General features: G+C 44.5%; 1 protein-coding gene and 1 pseudogene across 1 annotated transcript; one reads left to right on the top strand and one right to left on the bottom strand.

Annotated features, from left to right (window-relative positions):
• Positions 1-4,582: 4,582 nt before the first annotated feature.
• On the top strand, positions 4,583-6,245 carry LOC136482649 (F-box protein SKIP23-like; annotated as a pseudogene).
• Positions 6,246-6,840: 595 nt separating this feature from the next.
• LOC136482648 (basic blue protein-like) lies at positions 6,841-7,797 on the bottom strand. Its single transcript, XM_066479857.1, has 2 exons — positions 7,573-7,797; positions 6,841-7,269 (listed from the first exon to the last, which is right to left on the bottom strand). The coding sequence occupies exons 1-2, from the start codon at positions 7,739-7,741 to the stop codon at positions 7,064-7,066; spliced, it is 375 nt and encodes a 124-aa protein (XP_066335954.1). The 5' UTR covers positions 7,742-7,797; the 3' UTR covers positions 6,841-7,063.
• Between the last annotated feature and the right edge of the window lie 1,915 nt (positions 7,798-9,712).

Below are 9,712 nucleotides of genomic sequence, written 5' to 3'. Positions count from 1 at the left end.
TGCACCACACCATCAAGGCAACCTCAACCTCTTAGAATACATGGCTAGATGGGTGCGCGAATTCATTTATTTTTTCTAACACTCAATTTTGCATAATTTCTAATCATATTGCTTTTTTTGCAGTCGACGGCACATGGTGGCCAGCCTTGCTCTAAGTTCATGGAATATGCTTTGGTCCACAAGGGCAAGGCGACGGCCGACATCGCCTACAACCCGGAGGACCCGCCCTCGGCGTACAGCAACGAGTCCGTCCACAACCACCTCGATGGATACGCATCGATGGCACGAGTGGTCCATGGGCCAGAGTACGATTTGAGCACCCATGACCTTGATGGAGAAGTGGTCATGAGGGCAGGAGGAGGCAAGAAGCATGGCCGGTTTTGGATTGATGATGACACAATCGACACGACCAGTACTCTCACTCTCTCCCAGATTCGAGCACAAAGCACGAGTTCTAGCCTGACGATACGCCCACGACCGGACTCTACATGGTTCTAGATGAACGCACACTAGGTTATTTCTATTTTATTCATCATTCATTGATTTTACATACTTTTGCATTGCATTGTAACATTGGGATGAAATATTGTAGACTCAGTTGGAACAAGAAACGAGGCGCCGGGAGGAGCTAGAGGCGAGGATGGAGGCAGAACGACAGAGGATGGAGGGAAAGCGACAAAGGATGGATGCTGAGCGAGCCTAGATATTTGAATATGTGAGGGGTGTTTACACTGCAATCGGTCAACCTCCACCATTGATGCCAGTCCCTCCTCCTCAACCTACTCCAAATACTGTTTTCAACATTGTGAGTCACTTCACAACCTTATAATCACCGTTTCTAGTTTATGCAGAATCAATCTTTTCTCCTTTGTGATGTGCGTATGTTTCTAGTTTCTAATTTCTAGTTTATTTCTAGTTTGTAGTTAACCTTGTAATCACTGTTTTGTTCTCAATCACTTTAACTTAGCTACTTTTAGTTTCCGCAGAATTAATCACTTTTCTAGTTGCTAGTTTATTTCTAATACTTGTATGTTTCGTTCTCAATCACTGCGAATGATTTATCTCTTCTCCTTTGTGCAGAATCAATCTGCGACATCAAATGAGCCTTATGGCCGACAGTGGTCATAGTGACTACGTTTATTTGCATTTCTGATGAGCCTGGAGAGCGACTGTGAACCATGTACTTGCGATTCTGAAGTTTAATTGCATTTGTGATTGTGAAGTTCATTTGCATTTGTGATGTGGTCGATATATCTATATGAATAGCCTATGATGCCTATTGTGAACTATCTGTGATGGATGTGATGTTTATTTGAATGTGATTCGTGGCTGTGACCGAGCCAAATAAACTGGTTATATGTGGTTGTTTACACCAAAATTTGGGAAGAAGAACGTGGGAACTTAAAGCTTCCAAGATTGTGTCAATCAAGGAATCGATTGCATAAGGATTGATATCAGTTGATTCAGATGTGGCACTAGAATCGGCTCTCTTCGAATGACATCTGTAAATAATGACAATGAGCTACGGTTGGCATCGGGAAATACATGTCAGACTCTACGAAAAGGGAAAGATTAGGGTCCAAGTTATCTTAAGTTAGGAATATTTTCTTTTATACCAAAGATTGTAATGAGTCGTACTTGAGTAGGATTCATGCTTAGGGTCCGGGTATAAATATTGAACCCCGGCTGTTGTAAAGAATCAATCAATCAATACAAACTACTTTTTTCGGCTTTACGCCAACCCTTAGGAGTAGGAGTAGTGTAGATCTCGACGAGTTCTTCAACAAGCAGGGCTGCATCGGTTCAGCCGACCTTCGGCTTGTTTGTAAGTACCGTCATGACTTATACTTCTGTTTGTACGGCTGCATCGGATAAGTTCGACCTCCACTGTGAACTCTAGTATAAGCTAGTTATCGACTCTTATCTAATTCAAGTACGGCTGCATTGGTTAAGTTCGACCTCCACTGCTCGAATTAGATGATGGTCAAGTTATCGGCTCTACCTAAGAGTGACATCATTTGGGTAGATTTATTAAGTTACCGATCTTGCTGATGTTCTTATTGTCAATAGTTTTCAGCAACATCAACCTGCCCGATCGAGATCGATCTAGATCGACCTTGCATCCTTTTAGTCCGTCGTTTGCTTTGTTACAATACGATGTTTCTTACTTTGAGCGATGGGTTATGTTTCATCGGCTGTTCTACTTCGATCTTGATCGTGCATAGTATGCGGTTAAGGCACGTATGATCTTGAGGAGGTTTGCTTGCTAGTTAAATCTAGTCTATAGTTCGCTATTATGGCTGTAACAATCTGGTCGATCTCCACTGATGGCACTTTAGATTGGAGGATGCTAGTTGATAGATTTGTTTTCGATCAGGCCTAGTCGAGAATCTGTTTCAAAATAGAGAGGTGTATTGTAGCTGTTAATCTGACGGTACTAACCGTTATGACGAGGCATGCTCTATGCACTAATCTGAGATGAACGAGTAAAAGGAATAAATCTTAAGTTTAAGTATGAGATGAGATCAAGGGGGAGAATGTTAGTATTGATCTCCTCCTGACTCGGTCTAACGACCGAGTCGGGGTCCTGATCCGCGCCCTGATCGGGGGCGTCCAGCCGAGCCATGGCTGGTGGCCCCCCGTCGTGCAGCGCTATAAAGAGGAGGTGGGGGCCGGGGCACTCGGTACGAGGTTCACCGCAGCCGCCTAAACCCCACCTACAGCCATAATCCAATCTAGAGGGTGCGTTGTGAGCGACGGGAAACACCACCGCCTTCATCGCCGCCTCTGCACCATGCCCGATGACCACACCGCTGCCAGACGTCACTGCCTCCCCTTCGCCGACACCCTCCGTCACCGACACCGCCATGGACTCCTCCTCTTCCTCCAAGCCTGACGGTCCGCTACATCTACTCCTCTTTCTTTGCCTCCCTCTCCCGAGTCATGTTCTAGGTCTATTTGAACCAAACAGAGATGAATCAACCCGCTAATCTACACCTAGATGATCCTAAGGACTTAACAGGCTGGTGTACCGTCGCTTGCACTGCTTGCTCTTGGTGGACCCCTTCTCTCGTGCCACCATGACCCTTCCTGCACCGCCTCGCATATATGCCCCTGACGAGGGTGATGATGGTTCTGAAGACGGTAATGACATTGCATTGATGGATGCTCTGGACAAGTACTTCGTCATGGTCAAACTAATTGTGTGCTCGCCCTGGCTCGTTGCTGCACTGTTCAGGGTTGACACTGTCTTTAAGATTGCAGTGTGCCGGCCTGGATCCTCATCATGGTCAGTACCACAGTGCCCATTTCCGTGGAATACTGACATTGCATTCTAGCAGGGGAAGCTCTACGCCATCACTTGTACCGGGTACCTTTTAGCTCTCAACATCAGTGTGGATGATAAGAATGGTGATCCCGCAGTTTGCGGAAAGTGAAGAAATTATCACGCCGGACACAAACGTAGGAGCAGCAGCTCGAGTTCTGGTACTGATTACAGTTTCTTGTTTGACTACAAGGAACCTCACACTTGGGACGAGTGTGAGAGCAGTTACGATGCTGATGGTGTGGCAAACGACAAGCCGTTCTCGCATCTGCCAATGATCTCATGGAGGGGCCACAAGGGGCTTGCAGGTGCAGCGTGGCTCTTCCCTCCAAATTGATGCGGCAATGGAAGCTTTGAAGTGCATCTGTATTTCTGATTGTAGTATGGCGGCCTGCTGACCCCTTCAATTCTAACCTACTTTTGGATGATAGTGTTAATACTCAATTTTGTGAATTTGTGTTCCTAAACCATACATGCTGTTATAATCCTTGTGTGAAGTGTGAACTAAGGCTTTGTTTAATGTAAGCATCCAGTGGCTCTTCTTACGAAATGCTTCTGTTGTCTGTTGAGAGTGTTGGCGCTGGGCCCAGGGGGAAAGTTGTGGACGAATATTGACGTACTAGGGAGCATCAAAGTTGTTCGGTTCTAATATTATGCCATTGCCTTTAGCTTAGCGCTATAATTTGGCCAATGATCCCTTTGGAACAAGTTATATCTAGAAATGTCACTGAAACTCTAGGAAGTTTTCGAGTGATGCCCCATGCAATGTAAGATTTATGCTCGACATTATTGTAGGGAACTTTCCTTCCATACAATTTTTTTTCAATTGTCAACATGAGCGGGAAACTTACTGTTGAAATTCTTTAGAGAAATTCCGCTAAAAGAAGAATTCTTTTGACGTGTACTCAAGTGCATACAACATCCCTGTGCTATAAGGAATAATCCTTGCGATTTTGAATGCTTTTATAAAATCCTACATGCTGGTATACTTTGCTCACATAGTCACATGTCCCGGCGTATCCATCAGCTTTGAAAACTCTGCCTTTGTTTTTTAATGGAAATCCATGCTCTGTTCCAAATCATATAAAATCTTTCCTACATAAATCATATGACAATGAAATTATAGTAATATTTGATGCTCTCACAATAATTAATGAGATAATTTGTAGAACTACCAAACGGATTCATAGTTGCTGGGTACAAAAAATACAAAATAGTGGTTTTTGAATCGGAGAGGAAAACACAAAGAAACCGCTGCCATTCGCTTCTCTCCCGACGGCCGACGCCCTTCACTGCCGCAGCGGCCGGAGCACGCCGCCGGATCACGGGAACTCCCAGCTTCCCCGCTCCCGTTGGTTTCTGGTACTGTCCTCTCGCTCCCTCTTCGGCCTCCCGCCCTCCCCTTCACATGCGGCTCAGCTTCCCCGTCGCGGGGCTTGCGGTTCGATCCCCATCGCCCTTGCCGTGGCGCCCGCGCGAGGTGTTCGACGCATTGCCTCTGTGCGTTCTCGCGCGCGCTGGGCACCATTCTCTTCATGGCATTCCCTGTTTCCGGGGAGGGAGTGTAAAGCCGCAGCCTCACTGACACGCCTGGTGCTCCTCGGCTTCTTTGTTTCCAGGACCGGCTACCTATGGCGAGCACACAGGATTCGTGGTCGAACATCCCGCTGGATCTCGCGGGCCTCGTTCTCAAGCGCCTTCCCGCCCACGTCGACCGCGTCCGCTTCGCAGCTGTGTGCCCCCAGTGGCGCTCCGCCGCGCGGCAGGTCAAGCTGCCCCCTCCAATGCCGCTGCTCGCGCTCAAGGCCGGGGACATCTTCTACAGCATGCCCCAGGGTGAGCCGCTCCACTTTGCTTCCTACAAAAACGGCCATTTATGTGGCTGCAGAAACGGCTTCTACACAGCTTGCGGTAACTGGCTGGTGTACCGGCGCCTTTCCGACTTGCTCTCGTTGGATCCGTTCTCTGGTGCCAGTGCTACCATGACCCTTCCTGCACCATCTAGCGTTGTTTCCACCGACATGTCAGTGAAGCTGTTAATGGACGTGCAATACTCCGACGTGATCAAACTAATGGTGTGCTCGCCCAACCTCATTGCTGCACTGTTCCAAGGTAAGGAATCCAATCGGGTTGCAGTGTGCCCGGCCAGGAGGCTCCATGTGGTCAGTTGCACGGGACCTGTCTTTGTGGATTACTGACATAGCTTTCTACCAAGGGACCTCTACGTAATTGACTATCACGAGGACCTCTTGGCTCTGGACATCAGCGTGGATGACAATACTGGTGATCCACGGGTTGCTCGGATCGGACGGGTCATCAATGTTGGTCACTTTGATGATCAGTGGACCTTGTTGAGGATGCTCTACCTGGTTGAGTCGTGTGGCTCATTGCTGCTGGTGCGTAGAATGATTTCCAATAAGCATGTTAATGGCGAAGGACAGATACACACTTTTCCTGGACAGTGTGAGCCTGACGTTTTGATATCCAAGGCAGACTTTGCGCGATCGCAGTGGGTCAAGGTGACGACCCTCGCTGACGATCGGGCACTGTTTCTAGGGCCATGCTCCAGGGCTGTTTGTGTGCCTCAGGGTGACTCACCGGGCACTCGTGTGTGGTTCTTGGATGACTACAAGGACTTTCACCTTTGGAATGAGAGGCGTAGCAGCTTGAGTTCTGACACCAGCAGCGTGGCAAGCCCCAAGCCTTTCTCGCCTCTGCCAATGATCTCGTGGAGGGGCTACCTGGAAAATGCAGGTGCTGCATGGATCTTCCCTGCAAACTGATGCTGTTGGTTGGACCGTTGTTACAATCAAAGATGTTAAATGTACCATCTGTTTCTCTGAACGTAGCACGGTGGCCTTCTGGCATTCACGATGCTGACTTACTTTTGGATGATTATGTTGTGCTTAGCTTTGTGGACTTGTGATGGGAACCTTGTGGCAGAATTCTGTTACTTGCCAGTAACCTATTCTGTTAAGCATTTAGATGGGAAGTTGCAATGGTGCCGTTTGATCTCTGATTGCTGTCATCTATCTTCAATCTTTTGTCGTGGAGTTAAACTTTGATTGGTTTGTGGGTTTCTTGCTGTGCTGTTTTAGGTTAAACCCAAGGTCCTTGTGTGAACTAAGGCTGAAATTGGTTGTATGCATCCTGTGGCACTTGCAGACTTGAAGTGAGATGGTTCTGTTGAGACGGATGGTGGAACGGGGACATGTTTCCAAGGAACATGGACAAGTTATAACTGTGCAATTGGCCGGTTGGCCATCTATCAGTTCACTTGTGTGACTGAATGAGACTGCCATATGCATCCGCTAGTTTCATTATACCTGTAGTCATGTACTGTATCCGTTAGTTGTGTCTATTTATGTCCTCATCTATCACATGATTGATGGTGCCATGGTGGTGACTGGATAAAAGCTGGAATGGCAAAATGGTAGGAGTTGTCCAACGGTACGGTGATAGTATCAAAATCTGCATATGAATTATCAGACACGTCGCAGATTAACATAGTCGCAATACATAGCATACCATTGTTATTAGGTCTTACATTACATACAATGACCTGACAAGAAGATGAAAGTCCAGACGCAAGCATTATATTACTATCCCGTGCTCTGGATAATAAGCTCGGTCAGTCGGTTGAACCATGCTTAACCGTTATTTAACGGGAGACAAGAAACACACGCAAATATATATATAATCATCATTTTAATGGGCCGGGCCGGGCTGGGTCCTCCATCAATTGGCGACAACTCTGAGCTTCATCCCGGCGGCGCAGTGGCCGGGGACGCCGCAGATGAAGTAGTTCGCGCCTTTCTTGAGGTTAAACCTGGCGGTGCCGGACGTCGTCGCCGCCGCGTCCGCCGCGCTGCGCACTTTGCAGCTCCGGTACTCTGATGCGCTCACGGCTACCGCGTTGTGCACGCCGGCCTGGTAGTTGAAAACTGCTTGCATGCACACAAGGATGATTAATTACGTTACTTCGTTTCAAAAAATTAATTACGTTACTAATTAATTCTCGTGACTAATGATATGTGCCGAGATTTGTATCCATGAAAAATTAATTTGACAGTATTAAATTTGATTTTTGAATCTTGATAACTATGCATTAATTCATATAAAATTTGATTTGTATGTTGAAAGAGGAGTGTTTTTTTTGCCTAAAATCCTATTATTTTTGTTCAATAATAAGTAACGATTTGCATCATTGTGCAGATAAATATGTATAGATAGAGACAGAGTTGTACCAAGCGTGTCACCAGCTGCGAAAGTCTTTCCACCGGACCAGCTGTCGTATGACACGGAGAAGCCCCAGCCCTTGGAATCTCCAACAACATGGTTTTCAGCAGACACAAGCGCTGAACAAACAAGAAGAGTGAAACCAAGAGCCACAATGACAGCACTGCCTCTTCCCATTGCTTAATTAGGTGATTAGGACCTTAAACACTTGTTGCAACTACAGGTAGAGAAGTGTTCTAGCTATCTAGTTTGGTTTGCTGTCCTTCCCAAGCTTAGCACTATCCCTATTTATACAGGTTTCTTGCAAGCTGTTACATCTACTTTTTGTTTTTTTTAAATAGTGACCACGTACTCTCCCTCCAATTGAAATTAGAGACTTTTCCGTGTATGCCATTATAATCCCCTGTGTGCCCCTGAAAAAATTTAGCGGTCTTCAGCGCTACTACTCTAACTTTTTCGTGTTCTCCATGCCACTTCCGTCAATTTGGGCTCTAACGCCGTCAAACTACAGATGTGAAAAGACGAAAATGCCCTTAAGTTCAAATATGTTATTAATTTTTTTTGAGCATCTTAACGACTTCAAATAAAAAAACTCAAAACTAGAAAGTTGTAGATCTCGTCGAGATCTATAATTTTCATATACTTTTTTTTTTCATTTAATTCCGCAAAAAAATAATATGATTTTTCTAAGATATATTAATCATATCAAATCATATTTTTTTTGTGGAATTAAATGAAAATAATTTTTATATGAAAATTATAGATCTCGACGAGATCTACAACTTTCTAGTTTTGAGTTTTTTCATTTGAAGTCGTTAAGATGCTCGAAAAAAATTAATAACATATTTGAACTTAAGGGCATTTTCGTCTTTTCATACCTGTAGTTTGACGGCGTTAGAGTCCAAACTGATCGAAGTGGCATGGAGGACACAAAAAAGTTGGAGTAGTTGCGCTGAAGACCGCTGAATTTTTTTAGGGGCACACAGGGGATTACGATCTTTTATAATGGCACATAGGGAAAAGCCTCTTGAAATTATTTATCACATTTCACTTTGTCTCCTTAAATCTTTTTTGTTGTAGTGCCACTAATCTCTTGTCCTTCAAATTTATTAGATTTAGCAAATATTTTTGATAGAAATCAACAAATAAGACTTTCATATTTCCAAACTAAACAATTTAAATTTATTTCATTGATATTTGAAGCTTTTAAGGTCTGACGCATCTTGTCCTAAACGACATTTCTTAATGACCGGGCAGAGTATATAGTGAGAATGTACACACTTACCACTTTTCAGTTGCTTAACTAGTAGATTGCATGTTAAATCTCATGTTCGCACTAAGCCTGTGGTGGTGTATGAGTAAGGTAGCATGAACAGGCTTCCCTTTTGTTTATAAAAAGCTTAATACACTATATCATCTTGTTGTTTAATTCCCCAATTGCACTTACTTTAGTCCTAGAACAATATTCTGTCACGTTTTCCCAGTCTCCCCACTGAAACTTTAGGCCGCTTTCGGCTGGCTGGCCAGCATTCTCACAGCGGCACTGTTTACATGAACAGTGTGTTCAGACATAACAGTATTTTTCCCTCGTAACAATCAGCCGGAACAGTATTTTTGCTTATTTTTCAGTCCTGCTGAACAGACCCTTAATGTATAAGTATTTAATTCAACAAATTTTATATGCCGGCGCGGCAATACACAAAGTTTACTAAGAAAGTGCATAGTAGTCTACCGTTTTGCTGAAAATCTGCACCAAGGACGCTTCACCTATGAATATTATCGGCACTCCACAGCCTGTTCATACTCAGTTGTGCTCTAGTTAGGTACATAGGTATAATGCTTTATTATTGGAGTGCATGCTTTATATATCGATACCACACTATACCAGTATATACAAATCGGTGAGGAATGATGACACTATAGTCGCTTACAAAGGTACTGAAAGGGACCGTGGTTGAATTTGGCAACTTAAAACTCTAACTCTAACTAAGGCCTCTGTTTCTATCCTTAACAAAACCTATACAAAAAGATAAAATATCTAAATGTGCAACTACGATTTTATTAATGTGTTGCTATCTCTACCGCAAAAAGAGTTATGCAAATAATATAAATGCGGAAGCCAAAGAGTGAGGTAGACATATGCAAACT

Source organism: Miscanthus floridulus, chromosome 9 (genome assembly GCF_019320115.1).
Source record: "Miscanthus floridulus cultivar M001 chromosome 9, ASM1932011v1, whole genome shotgun sequence".
NCBI lineage: Eukaryota > Viridiplantae > Streptophyta > Magnoliopsida > Poales > Poaceae > Miscanthus > Miscanthus floridulus.
Note: the sequence above shows the minus strand (reverse complement) of the source record. Positions and strands in the feature narration are given on the sequence as shown.